At 40.7% G+C, this 22,594-nt stretch overlaps 1 protein-coding gene across 1 annotated transcript in view; it reads right to left on the bottom strand.

The window, feature by feature from the left end:
• The window catches only part of gabbr2 (gamma-aminobutyric acid (GABA) B receptor, 2), a 196,123-nt gene that overhangs the window by 39,016 nt on the left and 134,513 nt on the right, over positions 1-22,594 (bottom strand). Inside the window, exons 9-13 of the mRNA XM_006787722.2 lie at positions 22,230-22,310; positions 21,401-21,551; positions 19,289-19,421; positions 17,325-17,432; positions 12,742-12,864 (exon numbers count right to left, since the gene is read on the bottom strand). Coding sequence (XP_006787785.1) covers positions 12,742-12,864; positions 17,325-17,432; positions 19,289-19,421; positions 21,401-21,551; positions 22,230-22,310 — 596 coding nt within the window. The remainder of the gene's footprint in view (positions 1-12,741; positions 12,865-17,324; positions 17,433-19,288; positions 19,422-21,400; positions 21,552-22,229; positions 22,311-22,594) is intronic.

Genomic DNA, 22,594 nt, shown 5'->3' with positions numbered 1-22,594 from the left:
CTTGGCTAGATGTCCGGGTTCCCCTCTTCTTCCCCTCCCAAAACAGACTGAAGCAGAGAGGAAATAAATCAAAAATGCAGGAAACATGAAAATGCTTTCAAACTTCAAACAGCTTTATGCAGGGGTAAATCATAGAAGAGCTAACATATCTGACAAGACACGTGGAGCTAAATCAGCTTTAAATATAGAAACATGGAGGCGGAACTCCATTGATTTATTTATTTTTGAATATTCAGACATTCAGAAGGTACAGCGTGCACTCATAATCTTCTCACTAACATGATTTCAAGTGCAGCACAATATACTTTCATCAGCTGGCACAGTTTGATGGTTATGAAGAAAATAACTTAATCTCAATCTATCAGTGGTCTTTAATTTCTAATTGGCTTGCTCCGGTAGCTTTCTGGTCCATAAATCAATTAATTAACAGTTAACATTTAGACCACAGTTGCAAAATCAATGTCCCTTCACAAAACATTTGGCCCTAAAAACAAATTCAGCTTGAGTTTTCATTCGCACATAATGCAGCACTCTTTATATAGGTTGGGGCATGAGTCCTGTCCAGGTGGAGATTAGATTAAACTTGCTGCTGGCTGGGACATTCAAATACAGGCATAACTATAAATAGAAATAGGGCGTCCCTCAGGGAAGACCTGTCACACAGTTACTTAGAGTACCACAAAATAACAGGCCAATGACAAAGGCACCATGTTGTGCCGGGACCTACAGCATGTACAGCAGAGTAGCTGCACAGTATGTGTAGAAATGGGTACACGGAAATGTGATCGTCAAAGAGTCACTTGCAACTGGGTCTCTTTCAACAGTTAACTATGCAGCTACTTAGAGGAGAGCACCTTGTCATTCATTCAAAACACTAAGTAAAATATAACACAGCACACACAGTAACAACACCTTATTATACATGCAACAACACAGAGCTTGCCTATCTATTAGGCAAACTCTCAGATGCTCATGCAGCCATGCAAAGCACCAAGAATGTGTGAGGTCTGTGTACCCTTCCCTTTTATTCTCTCCCTCATATCCTGCTTCCCTCTGGAGAGGGTCGATGAGAAGAGGCCTAGGTGGGTGGCGGTTATCCCTTAATGACCCGGTTTACTTTGAAAAAGCATTGATCTCAGCCAGAGCTTTAATGCTAACAAAGGAGAGTCAAAACCCATATTAGCACCACCATGGCAATGCTGCTGCTGCGTGGATAATGCGGCAGATGATGTTCTCCTTCATTATGAGTGAAGACTTTGTGACTCTCATTGCTTGTCCTGTGATCACTCATTGGTAAATCCCTGTATAATTTACTTTTTTTTTAAATCCAACAAGCCAACAGCAGTGCAATAAATACAAAACAGGAGTTGATCTGGGCTCTAGCAATGCTTTGATAGTGAAAGGAGAGCATAGTGTCCTTCAGATGGCATTCACATAATCAACAGTTGACTGAAATGGATCAACTAAGACATCTATTTTTAAGATGTCTTAGTTGTTACTTACACATCAAGAAATAATGTATTTGCCATTACTGTTGTTGCAAGCTGGCAATTCTACGAAGTTTGGCAGTTTTACGATGTAACTAGTAATTAGTAGGGGTGGGTTTTGATTATTGATTTATCGATTAAAATCGATTCTGGCTTGGATAACGTGATATCGATTCATTAAAATCCTGAATCGATTCTTTAATATAAATTAATTTTGCACGAAAAGCCAGAATCTCAGGTGAAACCTCATAAAATTTCAACAACCACCAAACAGCTAAAACAGTAAATGAGAGCAGCTACACGGATTCTGCACAAAGACCTAAACACAAAGCGCGGACCCGCCGATGGATCAGAATCAGTGAGATGTCGCCTTTCTTACCCGACGGCACGGACTGGCTGATTCTGATGTTTCGGCGGGTCCGCGCTTTGTGTTTACGTTTTGGGGTTTTTTGCGCTAGATTCTGAAGCTGCAGGTTTTATCTCTCTCCAACCAAAATTCACTTAACCAGCAGCAAAAGAAGGAGCAAACTACACTTCACATTTGATAAACATTGTCATGAATTCCCTCTTACTTTTGCTGTTTTGCTTCCACCCAGGGGCGGATCCAGAGAAACTTTCTTAGGGTGGCATGAGGGTGGCAAAGAAATCAAATGGGGTGGCAAAATCAAAGCCTCCCCCCCCCCCCCCAAACACATAAGCAGGTGGTTAAATATGGTTAAAATGATTCAAATGCAGTAAGTATACACGTTTTTCATATAAATATAGTCTATAACATAATTATTGTCTGTAGCTGACATAAAACATGTGAGTTTTGATTTTATGTACTGTATAGCCTGTATAATAAATAAATATGTAACCCAATAAGTATAAAATCCAGAAAGCTACACAACATGGGGCAGTTCATTTACAAACACAAGTCTAACTTAAGTTTCACACTGTTTTTTGGAGTTTGTACGTGATTTTTGGAGTTTGTACATGCTTTGTCTCTAGGGGCCACTGTATATATTTATATCTAAACATATATAAATAAAACCACATTTGTTTACATTAGTAATTCTTTTTGTGCATAATTTTATATTGTTGTTAATAATAAATTAATTAAAGCAACAAAGCAACCTGAAGAGCCAGTTGGGAGCCGAAAGAGCCGGTTCTCTAAAAAGAGCTGAAAATCCCAACACTATTGTTTACAGAGCTGCTGTAAACAATAGTTTACAGCAGCGCTGTACTTGCTGAGCTATACTTGCTGAGCTACATCTCAGACTCTAGAGAGTCTGAGTTAGCATGTTAAAGGTTAAACGTTTTTGACCGCATAATTATTTGCCAGGAGAAAGTCTCTTTTCTCTAAAAAGAACATGGCAGCATGGAGTAAGCTTGCAGAGGTGCATCTGAAAAAAAAGACTTTGGACAGTAGTCCAAATTGGAGACGATTGGTCATACTGCACAAAACCACATTTGTCAAAAACCAAACACAGCATATCAGCACAAAACTGTCATAAAACTGTCAGCATGGTGGCGGAGGGGTGATGATTTTCGCTTGTTTTGCAGCCACAGGAACGGAGCACCTTGCAGTCATTGAGTCAACCATGAACTCCTCTGCTTATCAAACTACTCTACAGTCAAACGTAAGGCCATCTGTCAAATAGCCAAAGCTTGGCCAAAACTGAGTCATCTAACATGACAAAGAAGTACAGCAGCAAATCTACACCACAATGAATGTATGCAGGTTGTTACGATGGCCCAGTCAAGGTCCAGCCCTCAACCTAAATGAAATGCTGTTGCGGGACCTGAACTGAAGCAATGTTGAAAGAAGAGGGGGCCAAAATTCCTCCACAATAATGTGAGAGACTAATAAAGTTATATAGAAAATGATTAATTCAAGTTATTGTTGCTAAAGGTGGCTTTAAAAGCTACTGAATCACTGGGAGTTGTATTTAAGTTTTCACAGGACTGCAGAAGCATGTTAGACCAAGAGGATCAAACACATTTTAGTTCATGGCCCCATAAAGTTCAATTTGACCTCAAGTGGGCAAGACAAGTAAAAACACTGGATAAAAGCTGACAAGACATGAAAAAAAAATCTAAAACCATAAGCATAAAGCCTATTTTTCCCCCAAATTCACAGTCTGTCATATATTCTACAATTTACAGAGCCTAACAGAAAGTCATAAAGTATTTACATGTACATGAGTATTTTACATATATAGTTACAAAAATAAATAAATCTAAATCTAAAAACTACTATAATCTTTCCTTGTGTTACAAATTCCTGTGCAAAACTATCCAGTGGGCTGAATTTGACCCTTTGAACCAGCTGCTAGTTTAACACCTCTGACTTAACTATCAGAGTAGAAGCCACACACACCACTAGTGAAACAGAAACATGACCTTTGCCTACATAAATCTAAAATGTTTCTGTTTAGTCTTGGCAGCTTTTCTTAGATCAATGAGCACCCACGAGGAAGAGGTTTCTAAAACAATCGTCTGACCACAACAGCGTGATGGATCTGGAATTTTTGACAGAACTAAAAGCTGATTTTATTAATGAGGTCACATAACCCACAGGCTGCTTCGACTACAGAATCAGTAGTTTAGAGAGAATACATTTATACATATAAATGTAACACCCAGGCACGGTGGTTAGCACTGTTGCCGCACAGCAAGAAGGTCCTGAGTTCAATTCCACCATCAGGCCGGGGTCTTTCTGTGTGGAGTTTGCATGTTCTCCCCGTGTTTGCGTGGGTTCCCTCCGGGTACTCCGGCTACCTCCCACCGTCCAAAGACATGCAGCTTGTGGGGATAGGTTAATTGGATAATCCAAATTGTCACTAGGTGTGAATGTGCGAATGAATGTGAGTGTGAATGGTTGTCTGTCCCTGTGTGTTGGCCCTGCGACAGACTGGCGACCTGTCCAGGGTGTACCCCGCCTCTCGCCCTATGACAGCTGGGATAGGCTCCAGCGCCCCCCGCGACCCTGAAAAGGATAAGCGGAAGCGAATGGATGGATGGATGGATGGATGGAAATGTAACACCCATGTAAGGTGCAAAAAAAGGGTGACCAATAACAATAAAAACTCAAATAGCCTCGGTGACCTTGACACACAGATTCCCACTGGAGTAGTACACGCATTCTCTGACTCAAGGAAATTTGCTGGCACATGTCTCACTCCCTCTGGCCACACTCGCTACTTTCCCCAACTCGGCCCATCAGCACCAAATCCTGACCGGAATTGGGCCAGATGTTGATCCCTCCCTTTGAAGAGGTGGAATTGAGAAACTACACAGAAGATGGTGAACTGAGAGTAGAAAAAAGGAAAAGAAACACCAGAATCAAATGAGACAGAGAAAAGGGGGTGATGAAGAGAGGTAAAAAAATTGAGGATGGGGGAAAAAAAAGAGTGGTTCAGTCCAGCCTGAGTTTCATCCACTGGCACTGCTGTCAGAAAGCACTTTTTTTCATCCCCTGCTTTTTTAGCACACTCCCAAAGGGTAATAGCTGGACAAATAAAGAAAAGCAGAAGAGGGGTAGAGGATGGACTGGGAGTCATGGAATAAATAAGGAGGTTTGGCAAACAGAACAGGGGCTGGTGACATGATTCTGATGGTTAAAGGTCTAACATAGGTAGAAGGCAATTCAAAAAGTAAACAATATAAGCGCATGGTGATGAAAAAACAACATGAAATGAAAAAGAGGGGACTGAATGTGAGAAAACCATATACCTGTGGGTGCAGGAGAGTGTGTGCGAGTGTGTTCGTTAAGTCTGTGTCTGAATCTGGATATAAACACATTAAGTATTAACCTCTCTACTTGATATTCATATGAATGAATAATTTAATGCAATTACTATCACATGGGGGTGATGGATGCAACATGCCACATTAATACAGCATATGCAGTCAAATGCAACGGAGCGAAATAATGGGGACAAATGTCAAGAATGAAGAGTGAAATGATTCAGCAGGACAAGTGGCAGGCAGTAGCGATGCAAACAGCACAGCAAAAACTGCCAGGACTGCTTTGCAGAGTGACTCTAAAGAGTGGAGTCACATTGATAGCAGGTGCCTGCTGTCAGACTGGTCTGATGTCATTATTAATAGAAATTACAACAGATGCAAAAACCGGCCTTCTTATTTGTTGCCCACAGCGTGACTGTTGTCTGCGGTTACCTTTCCTCTCTTTTTTTTAGAAATGATGTTAACAAAATTTTTTTTTTCTCCATCTTTTAAAAATAGCATTTTTAAGTATTACAAGAACAGATGGTATTTTACAGCCTCCCGCCAAGAGAAATGGCTGTGTAATCTGAGTAATTGCCTCACTTAAGATGTATTTTCATAGCACAATTTTTTTCAAAACTGCGCTCAAATGCATTTATGTTTGGGGCAAATAATGAAGACCTTAGCAGTGTCCTTTAGCCTCTGGTCAGATTAGTTGTGCATCTTAACCCTCGCCGCTTTTGTCTGAGCCTGGCAGTGAAGACCCTGTCTCGATTTCCATTGCTGATAATGGGGGCTCCCATTCAAGCTAATCAGCATCATATCATCGCTGCATAAAGATGAATATTTCCACATTAAATGCTAGTGGTGAGTCATACTTTGCTTGCTCCTCCGATGATATGATACTGGGACCAGGTGAGTGCATTGACAAAGCACAGGGATTAAATTCCCTCCACCCCCCTTTCTCTCCTCGTCTTGCTGCATATAGGTGGGGGCAGCAGAGGCAGAGAAGCAGAGGTAAACTCTCAGAGATCTTCTGGAAGAAAATCCGCATGCATGAATATGTATGTGTTGATAAATCTGTTCTGCTTCGATCAGCCATTGACGATCTATCAGCCTTGGGCATGTATTTCTGTGTGGATGCTTAAAGTTTTCCCAGCATGCGTTGTCATGCTGAGACGGGTGCCTCAACCCGTTATTTTTGTCTCGTGAATCAACAGTGCCGCTCTCTGCGTTATGGATGTCAGGAACCATGGCCGTTGCCATGGCGATGCCACACTGCAATATTCTTTTGCAGCTCTCCTGCCCGCTGATGCTTGCAGCAGCTTCCAGGCTGCAAAAAAAATAAATAAAAAAATACACGACAGAGGAGGGAGGGGAAGAAAGAGAGGAGAGGAGAGTAGAGGGGGTCTGCGGCAGGATTCACCAGAATGCTAATCATCCTTTCTTGACAGTTTGTCCTTCATTATGCGGGGGGGACAATACCCTGGATCCACAAGAGTGGATATTAATGCATCCGTAAACACACAGGCACACATACAAAAACACATCCGCGCATGACTTGCCACATTCCACACGTGTGTACACTGACACTACAGCATGTGTCAGTACTGCAGGGCTTAATTTCTAGCAGCCAGCAGCTGCTGAAACATCCATGCCATTAAGGAATGGACAATTATTAACGAGCCACAGAAGGGCTTTTAATTGCTCACTGCAGCCCAACAATTCCATCAGCATTCCCAGGATATTTGTTGGAGCGGTCAGAACGATTCCTGCTTTCAGTACATTAAGCTTTCTGAAAAAAGAAGGATGTGGATAATATTCTCTGAGCTGTCATGATTTTAAGTTCACTCAGTGAAGAGGGAGGGTTGTAATTATCATCTTAGTCCATCTACATTCCACTTTGTTTTGTTTTGTTTTGTACTTTTCTTTATTCAGCATGTGAGTCTTTATTTCATAGTATAGTATATAGTAAAAGCAGAGGTAAATTGCTTATAGTATCAAGGTCAAAAGTCATTTTTTGGGAGAGCACCATCATCCATGTAGTGCAATTAAAACTACAGGCTTAAAGTGGAGCCATAAAATATGACTGGGGGGTGTGAGGTAACTCTCCTCCCATTTGAAAGACTTAAAGACTTAACTCCCCGCACGATCTTTGGCTCTTCTTTACTTTTATTTGGGAGGGTATTAAATCAGTGATGTTTTATGAAGTGTTCCACAAGGATCTATTGTCAGCCTCTTTAGTTTCATCTTCTTGTTAATGCTAATAAAGGATGCAAAGGGGAATGGCCCAGTTTTGTGAATGGTAGCTCATTAAGCTTAGCTTGCTAGATTCAGCAGTGGGATTAACCCTGCAGAACTGAATTTTTCCAAGTTGCCCATGTACATCGCAAGCCCAATCATTTCATCCAAAATCTGCGATAGCCACTGACCTTGGCCACACACACCCTTTGACTGTGTCTATTAAATTAAAGAAAGAAAAAGAAAAACTGAATACGCTTGTTGTTTAGCAAAGACACCCTCCGGTGAAGTGGTACAAACAGCAAAACTGGCAAACTAGGTAGCACCGTGACAGTTCAATAACACTGCACTGACATACAGTGTATCCTTGGATACAGCGGGTGGGTACAGCTTAGCGAACCCAAGGTCAACTTCAATTTTCCACAGAGGTGAAATGTGAGGGGGTGTAGGGGAGTTTCTGACAAAGACAGAGCGAGAAAGAGAGAGGGAATGAAAAAAAAAAAGAAAACGAAAAAGAATGCTGGCCAAGCATGATGCGGTAGTTCACAGGAAACTGGGTAACTAATCGTCCTTCTCTTTGAGCCATTTACTATTAGTGAGTCAGTCACTGGCTCCTGAGCTCCATGGAGACCGTTTACCACGGTCCTATTCCCCATCCCCTCAAACAGTCAGACTTAATCTACCTGAAGTTTCAGATCAGAAACAACACACACAAACAAACACACACACGCGTGTGCACACACACCGGACTACAACTGCAGGAGATAATGTAATAGTACTGGGGAGAAAATGAAATATGATGGGATCACTCTGCATTATTTATTATTATCTTCTTTTTAATCGTGTTTCATTTTCATTGGATACTTGTAGATCACAACACTGTTCCAACACCTCACTGAACCCAGTGGAAATGCTGAGTTATTTATTGCAGTGCTTATGCCATTATGTACATGGCTTAAAACCCTTCTGCCTCTGTTTATAAAGCAATATTCTCTGTTCGTTTCGCTTTAAAATTATTGTTACAACCACAGCTATTCATGAGTAATCGTTATCTCCTAGCCTCTCTTTCCTTCTTGTCTACTTTCAGTTTATTTGGGTTGCCTTCTGGTTTGTGGTCCCACGTGGTAGGCCTGGAGGCCCGGGGTGCAGATGAGATCCAGGCTGTCTCTTCCCTCAGCTGAGCCCCAAGGGTCCACTGGTGCCGGTGTTTGAAATCTGGCAGGCAAGGCAGGTTGGTGGACCCTATGCCTCAGCACAGGCATGCAGATTCATAACCTCAGGGGAAATGCAGACTCCAGCACTCAGTGGTTTATATATATTCACAACCCTCCCCTGGCCAGGACATAAAGTCTGAGACTACTCCACAAGGAGTCAGCTGCCCATGCTGATAACATTCACAAATACTAAGCAAGGCTTTGTTTCCTTCTTTCAGCAGGCTTAAATATATAAGTGGCTATATAACACAAAATAAATACAGCTTTCTCTAGAGTTGTATAAATACCTTTCATTGTAGATCAGAAGTAGTCAGAGAATGCAAATAATACTGCCAATATAATTTACATGTTTTCATCAGGGTTCGCAAACTGGAATCTTTTTATCGAGGACTCAGAGAGAGAGAGGCTCTCTGACCTGCTACTCTTTGATAAGCGCTATTTATCACTTCACAAGATTTTCATCTAATTGAAGAAAGTCAAAATTGGGTGCAAGATACCTTTCCACCCCCACAGGACCTTGGCAACAAGCTGGCAAACAAGAAGAAAATCTATTCAGGATGATCAAAAGAAGTCTCCAACAACAGACCTGGATTTTCACCGCACCAGACTTCTGGCAACCTCTGTTTAGCAGCAGGGTCAATGAATATGCAGCTAATGCTGTCAGTTTCTGAGGATTCCTAGGGTGCAGGATCTTGTGGCCTGCATACAGAACTCTGTGGAACTTATTGCTCATTAGGTGAAATGTCATCTTCGTACTATCCGTAATCTCCTGTTTGTCATTTGAAAGAAGCAACAGTAAAGTAAATGTAATCGCGCTCTTCCACTGAGTTTTTAGCCAACACATAAAGAGAATAATACACTGTAGCATTAATGAAAAGCAGATTGTTTTTAAATAGTGTTTTCAATTCAACATACCTGGGACCTGTGGTACTACGCAGGTTCAGAATATCTAGGATATCTTTCTGCCATCTGAGTTCACTTAAGCTAACAATAGCAGTCACCTACTGTATGTGATGGTGGTGATAAACTCAATAATTCAAAACAGAGCTTCACAATCTATCTATGAAGATGGTTGGTGGTATGTTTTAGGAAGACTGTGGAAGTTAATCAAGCAATAATATTAGGACAAAATTAATAATCCAACTTCAGTTGTTCCTTTGTATTAACAGGGTATGTTGTTTGAAAGCCTTATTCCTTCAGCTGCAGCCTGGAGAACAAATTGTTAGTGCAAAGTGTTTATACCCAACATTCTGTGCACGGAATGTTCATGCGAAATGTTCATGCAAAGTGTTTTTGCCCAACATTCTGTGCACGGAATGTTCGGGCAGAATGTTCATACGTGCGGAATGTTCATACCCAACATTCTGTACACGGAATGTTTGTGCCCAACATTCTGTGCATAGAATGTTTGTGTGGAATGTTTGTACCCAACATTCTGTGCATGGAATGTTCGGGCGGAATGTTCGTACCTAACATTATGTGCACGCAATGTTGGTGCGGAATGTTCGTGCCAAGTCTTTGTGCCTAACATTCTGTGCACAGAATGTTCGTGCGGAATGTTCATACCCAACATTCTGTGGACAGAATGTCCCGGCGGAACATTCTGTGCACAGAATGTTTGGGTAGAATGTTTGTACCCAACATTCTCTGCACAGAATGATCGGATGGAGTGTTTGTGCAGAATGTTCATGCAAAGTGTTTGTGTCCAACATTCTGTGCACAGAACGTTTGTGTGGAATGTTCATACCCAGCATTCTGTGCACGGAATGTTCGTGGGGAATGTTTGTGCGAAGTGTTTGTGCCCAACATTCTGTGTACGGAATGTTTGTGCGGAATGTTCGTACCCAACATTCTGTGCACAGAATGCTCTGGCGGAATGTTCGTACCCAACATTCTGTGCACAGAATGTTCGTGCGGAATGTTCGTGCCAAGTCTTTGTGCCCAACATTCTGTGGACAGAATGTTCCGGCTGAATTTTTGAGTGGAATGTTCTTCATTCTGTCCACAGAATGTTTGGGTAGAATGTTTGTACCCAACATTCTCTGCACAGAATGATCGGATGGATTGTTTGTGCAGAATGTTCGTGTAAAGTGTTTGTGGCCAACATTCTGTGCACGGAACGTTTGTGTGGAATGTTCATACCCAGCATTCTGTGCATGGATGTCCGTGAGGAATGTTCGTACCCAACATTCTGTGCACGGAATGTTCGTGGGGAATGTTTGTGCGAAGTGTTTGTGCCCAACATTCTGTGTACGGAATGTTTGTGCGGAATGTTCGTACCCAACATTCTGTGCACAGAATGCTCTGGCGGAATGTTCGTGCAGAATGTTCGTGCCAAGTCTTTGTGCCCAATGTTCTGTACATGGAATGTTCGTGCGAAGTGTCTGTGGCCAAAATTCTGTACCAGTATGTTCGTGGGAAATGTTCATACCCAAAATTCTGTACACAGAATGTTTGTGTGGAATGTTCATACCCAACATTCTGTGGACAGAATGTCCCGGCGGAATGTTCGAGTGGAATGTTCTTACCCAACATTCTGTGCACGGAATGTTCGTGGGGAATGTTCGTACCCAACATTCTGTGCACGGAATGTTCGTGGGGAATGTTCGTACCCAACAATCTGTGCACAGAATGTTCGTGCAGAATGTTCATACCCAACATTCTCTGTACAGAATGTTTGTGCTGAATGTTCGTGTGAAGTGTTTGTGCCCAACATTCTGTGCATGGAATATTTGTGCGGAATGTTTGTACCCAACATTCTGTTCGCGGAATGTTCAGGCAGAATGTTCGTACCCAACATTCTGTGCACAGAATGTTTAGGCAGAATGTTTGTGCGGAATGTTAGTGCAAAGTACTTGTTCCCAACATTCTGGGCTTGGAATATTCATGTGAAGTGTTTGCGCCCAACATTCTGTGCCAGTATGTTCATATCCATATCCAGTTAAGCAGAAACTGGATATCCAGTTAAGCAGAAAAAACAAATCTTTACTTTAAATTTCTTGCCTGGCTACAGTTTTTGAGTGAAGAGTTGTTCTTTAATACACTCAGATTAAAAAAACTACAACTGGATTATGGATTTGAAGTATCCCTTGGCCTAACATATTCCATCATCTTATGTATCTGATAATTTGATTAGGTTAACAGACTCGGTTAAACCAGTGAATTTTGTAATCATCTATATGTTATTGATTTATCATCTATTTTGAGACTATCTGCATTGATATTTGCAGATATTCTCAAAAACAACAACAACATGCACAGCTTGAAGTGTCCCTGGTTGAAGTTTTATGTGGAGCAAAGTGAGCAGATGTACTCAAACAATTAGCTTTCCTAAACCACAGCTGCTGTATACTTCATTAATAAATCACTATTATAGCCAGATCCTTTCGCCAGTGGGTCCTCACTGCACCAGTGATAAAAAAAATATGGGCACTCCTACTGACTTCAGGCAGTATGCTCAACACAAAAATATGAAATAAAAAATAAATCACCCAATTCAACCAAAGCGACTAATACCTCTGAGTATAGAAATATTCACTTGCCTTGCTAATGTGTGGATTCCCTTAATATCACTGATAGTTATGTGCTAATATGCTATGCCTAACTGAAAACACACTTCACACATCATCAACCTCTAATGTCAGAGCTACAGTATGTTCAATTGAGCCAATTGCGCGCAAAGCTAGACTAATCCTGCACCAATCTCAGAGAATCTCAGTCTCTTTACAGTCACAGTATACTGTAGCAGTTTTAATTTCTGCTCTCTGCCATGCCAACTCTCCAGCGAAGATGAAACGATGCCAAGTGCCTCTTTTCCAGTGCAGCTTGCCAAAGTCTCCCATTCAAGCTGGCAAATGTCCGGCCACGGGATGGGCACAGGAGGCAGCAATGGCTAACATCCTGACCCAAAAATAACAGGCACAACAAAGATGCTCGTGCAGGAGCCTATAGCAGACATTTTGTTTGGTTAAACTCAAAACACTCAGGCATTTTTAGCAAGACTTTGTGTCACCAAGACTCCCCACCAGCTAAGGTAAGCTTCATTACCAAAAGCGCTGCAAGTGACCACAAGTTTAGACAAGACTGACCTCCAGGCTGTATTCCTCCACAGTCCTCCTAAGTGGGTCCACAATCTGCCAGCAGATGAGGATGCATAAGTCGATTAGCAGCATCCCGCCAACGATAATCAACAGCTTCTGGTCCTTTATGATCTGAAGAGGGAAGAGAAAATTAGGTGCTTTTATTAGCTAAATAGCCCACACCTGCTAATGTTATGCGATAATGCAAGTATCTGTAGTGTCATTTCAGACAGCATTTCTTATTGACCACACTAATTATGTGAAGTGAGTTATTCACATCCCATCTGAGGTCCTAGACCCCTGCTGTTTTCATTTTAACCATCTAATCAGGGTCTGGTAACAATGTATTTAACTGCAAATGACCACCTGCTGGGATCGGAATCCAGCCAGGCCTGTGAGTCCAAAAGACCAAGGCCTGGTTCAACATTCGATAAAGACACATGTAGCATATTTAGCAGACTGTAATCATCCCGGGGCTGTAAACCACGATTGGACATTCAGTTGTGTCAATACTATGCCACCAACAAGCAACAGTTTTGTTACCTTGTGGTGAGAGAATGTGGAAAAGATCCACCAAACAAGAGCCACTGCTGTCAACCACAAAAGCTCCTCTTTTGTACCCTGAACTTTAGAGGGATGAAAGCCGTGACCTGTTTGTGATCTTTATTTATAATAGCGTTTGACTGTCTGGAACCGCAGATCAAAGGAAAGGTCAGGGGACGCAGGCTGGGCTGTGTTTGGAGAGTATCACATAGCCCAGATGCAACTCAGCAGTGTTGTGCAGGTCTCCACTCATAAGTGGGCCCAGGATGAGATAAATAATGGGACTGTGTTTTTTGATCTGCCATCTTTTGATGCAGTGCTTTTGAGCAGATGTATGTCGGCAAGGCAAAACAAGGTATGTGCTCTGTTATTGTTTATCACATTGCTTCGGGCCATTTAGGACAACATGAAGAAGAAAACCAACACATATTACATATACTGATTAAAATTCTATAAATCTAACAAGTAATTAGACATGTTATATTTCTGAAAAATGTACTCTACCCTACACCATCTGCTAAACTGTGATATGTTACTCTGCCAAGGCAGTAATTAATCTAAATTACCTGAAGTGTTGTCTGTTTTCTTTCCACCAGTCACACCAGTAAGGCTCCAGTGTGGCTGTAGTTACTAATTTGAGGAAAAAGCCCAAATAATTTAGAGCTATGTTCTTAAAATGATCCTTTTTGTTGATTTTTCAGGATGATTTTTATGTTGCATCCACATCTGCATTGTGTTGTGATGTGTGAAAATCTGTCTACAGGTAGATGTATATATAAACATACATTATATTACTGAAAACTGCCTCTGTGGCACTTCCATGACTGTATCCTGCTTGGTTCGGTACTTTCTTGGCAAAAGATTTCTAAAGACAGACAGATTTTCTTTTCTCCCTCTACATGAGTTGTGAGTCCATGGTACTGGGGACATAGATGGTTGCTTCTTTTATTTTTTTAAAGTCATGTTTAGAGTACCAACATCTGACAGCACTGCTAGTTATCATGACATTATCCATGCGATCTACCTCAGTAACACTACAGTAAAGAGAGGGCTGTCTTTGCAACTAGGAAAAACTGGAGGTTACCTTGGTGATTACATTACATTTTTTCTCATTTGCCAATTGGTTGCAAGTAGCTGTGGTAACCAAAGGTTGAGTGTGCAACACCTTTAGTCCCTGGGTGTCAGCTTTTGATTAAAGGTGATAGCACATATCGCATGTTGGGAGGCAACCTGTGACTCAGATGGACTGGCAGAGGTTACAAATAACTGCTGTACAAATGCAGATAGTCGACAAAAGCAGCATAGTCAACTCAACACTACTAGTTGAGGTGCTAGTTGGTTATATTCTTATTGTACTCTTAGAAAAAGGCAGGGCTGCTAGGTGCCTATACCATTTTGCCATCCTGCAGCAACTGTGTCAGTATTTGTGGAGGAATTATTGAATTTCTGTTCAATATTGAGAAATCTACAAGGTCTACAATGGACTCTGAACAGAAGTAGTAAATGTGAATTTCTTTGTCTGTAAACTGCAACAAATTTGCAGTTTTCATCGATTTGTCACAGTTAATTGCTGCATTTTCAGAAACAGATTGCATGTAACCACCTTGAGCTCATTTAATCACAAGCAGACTGATTCTTTGTTATTGCTGTTTCATCACCATCTTAAAACACCAAATTTTGCAGGACCAGTCTCTGTCCATGCAGCATAGCATGGCATAGCAAAGGCATCAAGACTCCAAGCCAATTGCACATGGCCACAATACTTTTGCTTGTGCTGCAGTCTCCAATCATTGTTTTAGCGACTGTAGGACATTTTGCCTCAGAGCTAATTCAAATTTACAGGGTTACTGATATGATTGATATGAGACCCTGAAAGTTAATGAATTACTTAAAAACTATCAATAATTTCAGATACAGAGATGAGATTTGGTTAGGACCAAATAAATCACAGTCTACACTTATCTACACGTCAGACTTGAGGATCTGATCATGCACAGAGTCACAGTTTTACAGTTAAAATATTTGTTGCATGACTTCAATCCTCCATTTTTGCTTTTGTCTTGACACCACTGTTTTCCCATTGTTATTAAATTAAGAAAACAATATTTGCAGCAGTGATTTTGTGCATTGTATCTTTGTTTATCAGTTAGGAAGTAATCCATCTAATCCCTGAAATAATGATCAAAACGTGAAAGCAGTAAAAACAACATGTTTAATCTCTACTTTTAGGTTTTAAATCACACACATATGTGTGTGTGTGGCTCATACACAGGGGGACTTTTGTGAGCACATACTGTATGCTTATCTGTGTTTATGTGTTTGGAATAATAGGACATTGATTGGCTCTCCTCTCTCTGCATCATCTGTGGCACTGAGCTTTTAAAGAAGTGAACAAGTGCCGGCTACAGCCCACCAAGTGGAACCTTTATTGAGCTCACCCTTGATTTACAATCCCTGCTCTCCTACAGAGAAAAAAAAAAGATGAAGGGGAGGATAGGGGAAGAAGTGAGGGATGCAGTTCCAATCCCACAGTTTGAAGAAAAGATGTGTTTGTCCCTCCCCTGACAGCAGTTGGCAGACATTTCAGGACACCACCAGCAACTATCATTCTAGTGAAGCCAAAGCCCCTGCACTCAATCAGTGTGGGTGAAGTGGGATGTGTGTGTGTCCTGCTCACACAAACCCAGGCCTTGAACCATCAGAAAACACACCCCGAGGGCCTGAATACTACTTCTGGAGAAACATTTGTTATGTCTCTGTTAGTAAGGGAAAGAGTTTGAGAGGATGGGAACGGAGCAAAACAATTGGCTGTGAAAGGTCAGAGAGGAAAAAACTCTTTTGTTTTCATTAAATGATCACTTTGAAAAAGACAGTGACTTACAGAAATGTAAAAGGCCGGGACCAAAGTCACACATTACAAAAAATGATTACAAATGTGTTGTGACTGAACTGCAGTGGAAACTCAATCTAAACTGGGCCTCAGTTCTTGGATTCTCTTTATCTTAATCTGTCATTTGCCCTCTTTTCTCTGCGTCCCCTTTTCTTTTCATAGAGTCCAACCTACTTTTTTTTTTGCCATTTGGGCCATGTTGTTTGTCTTGTCCCTTTCTCTGCCACGCTTTGCCTTTCCCCTTCTGTCTCTCCCTTCTGCCACTATTTCCCTGCATCCCTCAAACCTCTTCCACTCTTCGATCCTTCCTCTTTCCTCCTTCTCTTCCTGCTTTCTCTCTGGCAGGCCACCCACACGTCCTCCAATATGCAAGAGGGTGAGAGAAAGGGAGAGAGAAACAGGGGGGAGAGCGAGGTCTATAAATACAAAAAGGCCAAGCAGAGTTGCAACACTTGGTGAGCTCGACACCGCTTTTATATAACTGGGCCAGCGAAGCAGATTGTGTTAGATGTTTAAAAAGCCATTTGTATTTCTAGATCCTTTTTCTCACAGAGAAGATTCTAAAAGCAGGTGCCATGGGGCTGCCAGTCTTTCAGTTTGTAAAAAGAACGAGTAGCACTGATGCACTGAATACAGTCACCCACACACCAGCGATGGGGTTATAAAAGGCATGCGAAGCCTCCTGGAAAAGACTGTCATGTGCCAACAGATATGACTGTGGTTGTATCAACCGCCAGTTATGCCATCCAACAGATGTAGGTAATGTCATGAAAAATATAAGGTTAAAAACCTCAAGAAAGCATATGGCCATTTAAGTGGAAAGCTGCAGATTTGTTTGATATAAACATATTTGAATATAAATGAAAAATCAAACCACGTTTTTAAGGAGGAGGAATCATTACTGCAAATCTATGAAGCAGGAGTGTGTGGGCCATGTTTCAATCACATCAGGAAAATGAGAAGATATAGACTGGATAGAGTGGTGAGGAGTCCTTCCCTGCCTTTTGTCCTGTGGTAACTGGGATAGGCACCAGACCACCCTACAACCCTAAGGTGGATAACCAGCTAAAGCGATTAAGAAAATGGATTAGGTTAGACCCACTGAGTTACCTTTATAAAAATATTTCAAAAAATATTTCAAATATTTTTTTTTCAATACCTTCTTCTTCATCTTCACATTTTTGAAGATGGCGTGTACCCTCCAGGTCTTGGCAAACATGGCTCCGAAAGCTGTTGTGTATCCAACAATGAGGATCCACGTCCGAACCTATCAGAACAACAGTGAGACATGAAATTGTGTCATGTCATAAACTGGTGATCAAGGCTGGAAACAACATCTGATCTGACAGCTATTTGCATTTTTCTCCAGAAGTTCATTCAAAGTAGCATTATGAAGCATTCTAAAAATAAGGCGCTGTCAGATTTATTTCCCATCTCTGAAGCTCTGGGAGAACATCCTGGACTATGAAGCTGTCACACTCCTGAGCGTATTTCAATTTTAATGAAAAACAAAATGTAGACCTCTTACTTCCACGGCACAAATGGCACCGCTGATGTGTTTTTAAAGCCTCAAGTGCGACTATAACTGAGAAAATCCTAATACAACCACAGAGACCCTGTGTGCGTGATTTTATGTTTTGTATTTGATTACTGTATACGGTACACATTTTCTTTTTACCTGTGTATCTGTGTACAAGCTCTCTATATCTGCATACACATATGAGAAAGCAACAAAATGTGGCACAGCGGTAAAGAAAAGAAGAAGACAGCGAAAAAACAATTACGCCATTTGTTCTCAAAGCAACCAGCAGATATTGATCGGTAGCAGTGAATGGATAAACCTCTGTGCTCCTCTGCTGCAGGACCCGAAGTCTGAAGTGACAAACTCTGTTGTGGCTCTGCAGCAGAGCTTGAACCAGGTGACAGAAGTTCAAGACGTGCTCTGCCTAACACCTCTTTGGCACACATGTGCATATTTGTGTCTCTATATCTGAACAGGGTGGGTGTCTCAGTGGAAACCAGTTATCACTGTAATCAAAACTCTTTAATTAATCCAGTATCTACACAGTCACACAGTAATGCTACCTGAGGGGAGATACTTAATATGCAGCATGCTTACAAAAGGCCTGCAGAGAGAGATTCTGTTAGTTTTCACACAGTCACATGTGAATACGATTCATCTTTTGGTAGTGCTTTCCATTCTTTAGAAACTGTTATATGACATAAGATTCTGGGGATGAGAAGTGACCCAGCAAAGACTTCTGTCCGGCCCACTGAACGACTTTAGAAAATGTGTAGGAGGGCATCAATTCCGGTTTATTAATTGTATTTTCATATGTTTTACCGTTTTTCCTACAGATAAAGCCCATTCACTCTACACCAAAATAACTAAGCACCTTATAAACAATTACATGATACAAAAGTTTTTCACTATATACTATTTTTTCTAAATCCATAGTAAAACAAAAAGAATAAATAAAATAAAATAAATTCTGTAAAATAACAAAAACTTTCTGTTTTATTATTATACGCCAGTCAGAGAGCTACAAGAACTTTTTGCAAATTTAAGCCCAAACAGTCACGCTGACAGCTGTCTTTCATTTACTGCAGCAACATTTCATTATCATGCAGAAACACTGCGATGATATATCTTATATTAAAATATCTGAGGTATTCAATAAAAAGTTAAATCCCTTTACACTGACAGCAAGGAGAGTTTCACATAATATCACAGTGGGCTGTATGAGTTACATTACTGACATAAGATGAGAGCAAAAATGGCCAGAAGAGAATTTCATATTTGTATACACATATTCAGATAAGATGTGTACACTGTTTATAATAAAGGTTTCGCCTTCTCTGGACACCATTGAGTCCATTTCTTTTTTAAAAACCAATCAACTTGAACCAACCAGTGCTCACAGAATATGTTTGGTTAATATGCTGATAAATTGATTTAAAACAAAGACATAAAGCTTGCATCTCTTTTTTGACTAATAAAATATACTTTGGTGGTGTGGCCGTGGATGGGTATTTTTTTCTCCTTTCTAATTGAGGCTAATTTTACATTCTTGCCTTTATTCATTATTTTATTTATAGGAGAACACTCTTAAGAGGACTCACGGTGCAGAGGGTCTCAAACTCTTTGTCAGAAACAAAACCTCCGTCCAGACCAAACAGGAAGATAGATGCATAGGAGAGCATGCCTCCAAGGATGATCAGGTTATTCATGTAGGGACTGGACATCTTGATTAATCTGAAAAGAAAAGAATAAAGGATTAGAGGAGATTCAAATGATGATAGAGTAGAGTTTAATCTTATACAAAGTGAGAGCTGCTAAATAATAGTATTTCTCCAGAAATAGTTCATCATTATGCTCATGCTTCATCATTTTTTGATTTCAATACTAGAGATGGACCGATCCGATATTACGTATCGGTATCGGTCCGATACTGACCTAAATTACTGGATCGGATATCGGAGAGAAATAAATAATGTAATCCGATCCGAAGTATCACAAAATCACCTCACAAAACACGCTACATGGCGCATCGGAGCAGTATGTGTCACGTGATAGAGCGGCTGTTGTCTGTGAGACCTGTCGGCGGTCTGTTGGAGCATTTGGAGCCTCGCTACATGCTTCCTAACCGCAGCATTTCATCTCGGCGAAAACTATCCCAGAGAAGTAAAGCAAGTGTGTGAGTTCATCCCTGAATGTTTGCATAGTATTTCCACGTTAAGCTTAACAACTGATATATGGATCCACAACTGGACTGGCCATCGGAGTTCTATATTGAGGTGAAAAGGAAGCGATTTGTCCCGCACGTCAGCTAGAATTAAAAAATGGACACAAAGCTGGAGTTATTCTGTCTTTGCTGCGCAGTTGCATCTACTTCTCTCATTCTCTCCCCCTTCCTCTCCTGTTATTACTTCAAACATGAAACTGATCAATGATCAGCTGATTGGCTTTTCTGCCACAAGTCCCGTCTTTCTTGTTTGTTTATCGCCCACTTTGCGCTAGAAAGAGGAGACAAGCGGATAAACAACAGCAGCACGTTTAAGCGTGATCAGCTGTTGTGAGAATGTATTTAATATTACTTTCTAGTATCAGCTGATGTTTGCTGGAGCCACAGCTGTAAAAAGTGCTGATCATGATGTCAGTTTGGTTATCTGGTGAGAGGGAAACATGCAGATGAAACCAGGAGATGTCCTTACTGAATCATCAGAGCTGAACAGGTGATGGAGAAACAGGTTTACCTTTTAGGTGACATGAATGAGTTGAAGGGAAGTTATGAACCGTTTCTGAGAAATAACACCAGGATCCTTTTCTAAGTAGCTGACAGCTGGTAACTGTGCAGGGGCGGATCTAGCAAAGTTTTGTGGGGGGCCAAGTAGGGCATTAACAGGGAAAGGGGGACACAAAGAAATACTTTTCTTTGTTATGTGATTTAAAAACTTTGAATAAATAATTATCTGAATCTTACAACAAAAGTGGTCATCTGATTAAATGTATAGAAATCCATTACTGTATATAGTAACTAATAAGTCTAATATACACCCTAGTAAGCTATAGTGCTTTTTTCCTTTGGGAAGGTACCATCTGTGCAGTCTGCAATTCTGTTGAAGAAAGATGTTGAATCTATTTAAATGTTGTAGAAAAATAATTGATTTCTGTGCATTTGTTTTTATACTTGCATTAAATTAAAGTTGATTACATCGATTAATGGCGGGGGGTGGTTCCCTAATACTTTTGCTGGGAGTTGGCAACCCTATTAGTTAGGTTTGTAAGTACTCTTTAAAATACCAGAATAGGGAGGCTGGTGTAGGTTTAAATTTATCAGATTGATCAGTGTTGCTGAACTATAAAATGTTTTGGGTGGAGTGTATTTTTTGCATACAGATATAACAGAATAGCTTCAGTCTCTTGTTTTTTAAAACTTGAGTATGAACTTATACCAAATGCAGCAAGATATTTATAAAAAACAGTTTTATTGATTACAAAATACGCTATATCGGATTCATATCGGTATCGGCAGATATCCACATTTATGATATCGGAATCGGTATCGGACATTAAAAAGTGGTATCGTGCCATCTCTATTCAATACCATTCAGTCTCCTCAGACTCTTCTACCACTACTTCTCTCTTCCGACTAGTCCATAATTTACCTTCTTCCTTCCACTCTACATCGACAAATTTCACCTTCTCTGGCCAGTTGTACAACTTGTGCTGACCTGTGATTCCGATTCTTGATGTTGAAGAACAGGAAGGCCCCAGCCATGAGCATGCCTAGTATGGTGATGGTGGACAGGATACTGTAGAGCGGCACGTTGATGTGGCGCCTCTGCAGACGCACAAACGTCCGATCCTTCGGTGGCTCTACACCTACAAGAAAGAAGGTTTGTGATATAAGCAAAACAGTTATTTTATCATAGTAAAGCATAAAATAAAACTGTCTTAACTTCAATTCTTCCAATGAATAGTGATGCTGCAGTAGCATCGGTTATTTTTAGAGATAATTTCCTGGTCCCCCAGTTTCCACTAGTTAAGTGTCTCTATGATAATGGCTCTTAGGATCCTGCACTTTCTTTTCCCTTTTTTTGCTGTATTTTTCTATCTCCAGTATGCCAATCGATCGTAATAGCATCATCTTACATATTTCCACTTACCGTGGTCAGCGATGTGGAAACAAGCTTTTTAGAAGCTACAGTCTTAGACTTTCTGTATGTGGAGAAAGGCTCAGAAAATGGCTTTGAGCATCGCACAAATTACAAAGTATGTCAACACAGGGAAACATGGGAGGGGTTGAAGAAAAATGTACTGGTAAATAATTTAGCTGTGAGAGAACAGTTTAGGGAGGTGAGTTCCTCCACTGAGTGGTGGTGTTGTCTGAGTGGGTCTGTATATTGATGTTAGTTGGAAGGAGTTTGTGTTCAAGAGCATAAGTGAGCATAAAAGGAGCAGCTAAGGTTTTAGTCTTTACTGAAACATCCTGGTTAAAAAAATTGGAATAATCAACAGATTTTCTTTAGTGAGTTTTAGATTCCCCACACAGCCACATACCTTGGAACCTGATGGAGTTGTTGATGAGGTCCAGCACATCAGCAATTGCATTGTATTCACCGACTTTCACTTCCTGTCCCTCTGTTGAATCAGAAAAAAAGCACAGATATGTAGGCATCAACATAAATATACGTAAAAAAAACTCTCCAAGCGTCATATAAAAATACATACAGTTAAACCCAGTTTTGAAAGCTTGCAGCTCTATCTGACACTGACACTGCAGGTTCACAATGACAGTACGCTAATGTTTAGCAAATAATTTTACTCATGTTAATAGTCTTAGTTTAGCTTGACAATGTGCTAAGGCTTTCTATGTAGCACTGTAAAATTTACAGCTGAGACTGATAAGAGAACTAATAATTGCT

The sequence above is a fragment of the Neolamprologus brichardi genome, chromosome 22, assembly GCF_056152115.1.
Source record: "Neolamprologus brichardi isolate AB-2024 chromosome 22, ASM5615211v1, whole genome shotgun sequence".
NCBI lineage: Eukaryota > Metazoa > Chordata > Actinopteri > Cichliformes > Cichlidae > Neolamprologus > Neolamprologus brichardi.
Note: the sequence above shows the minus strand (reverse complement) of the source record. Positions and strands in the feature narration are given on the sequence as shown.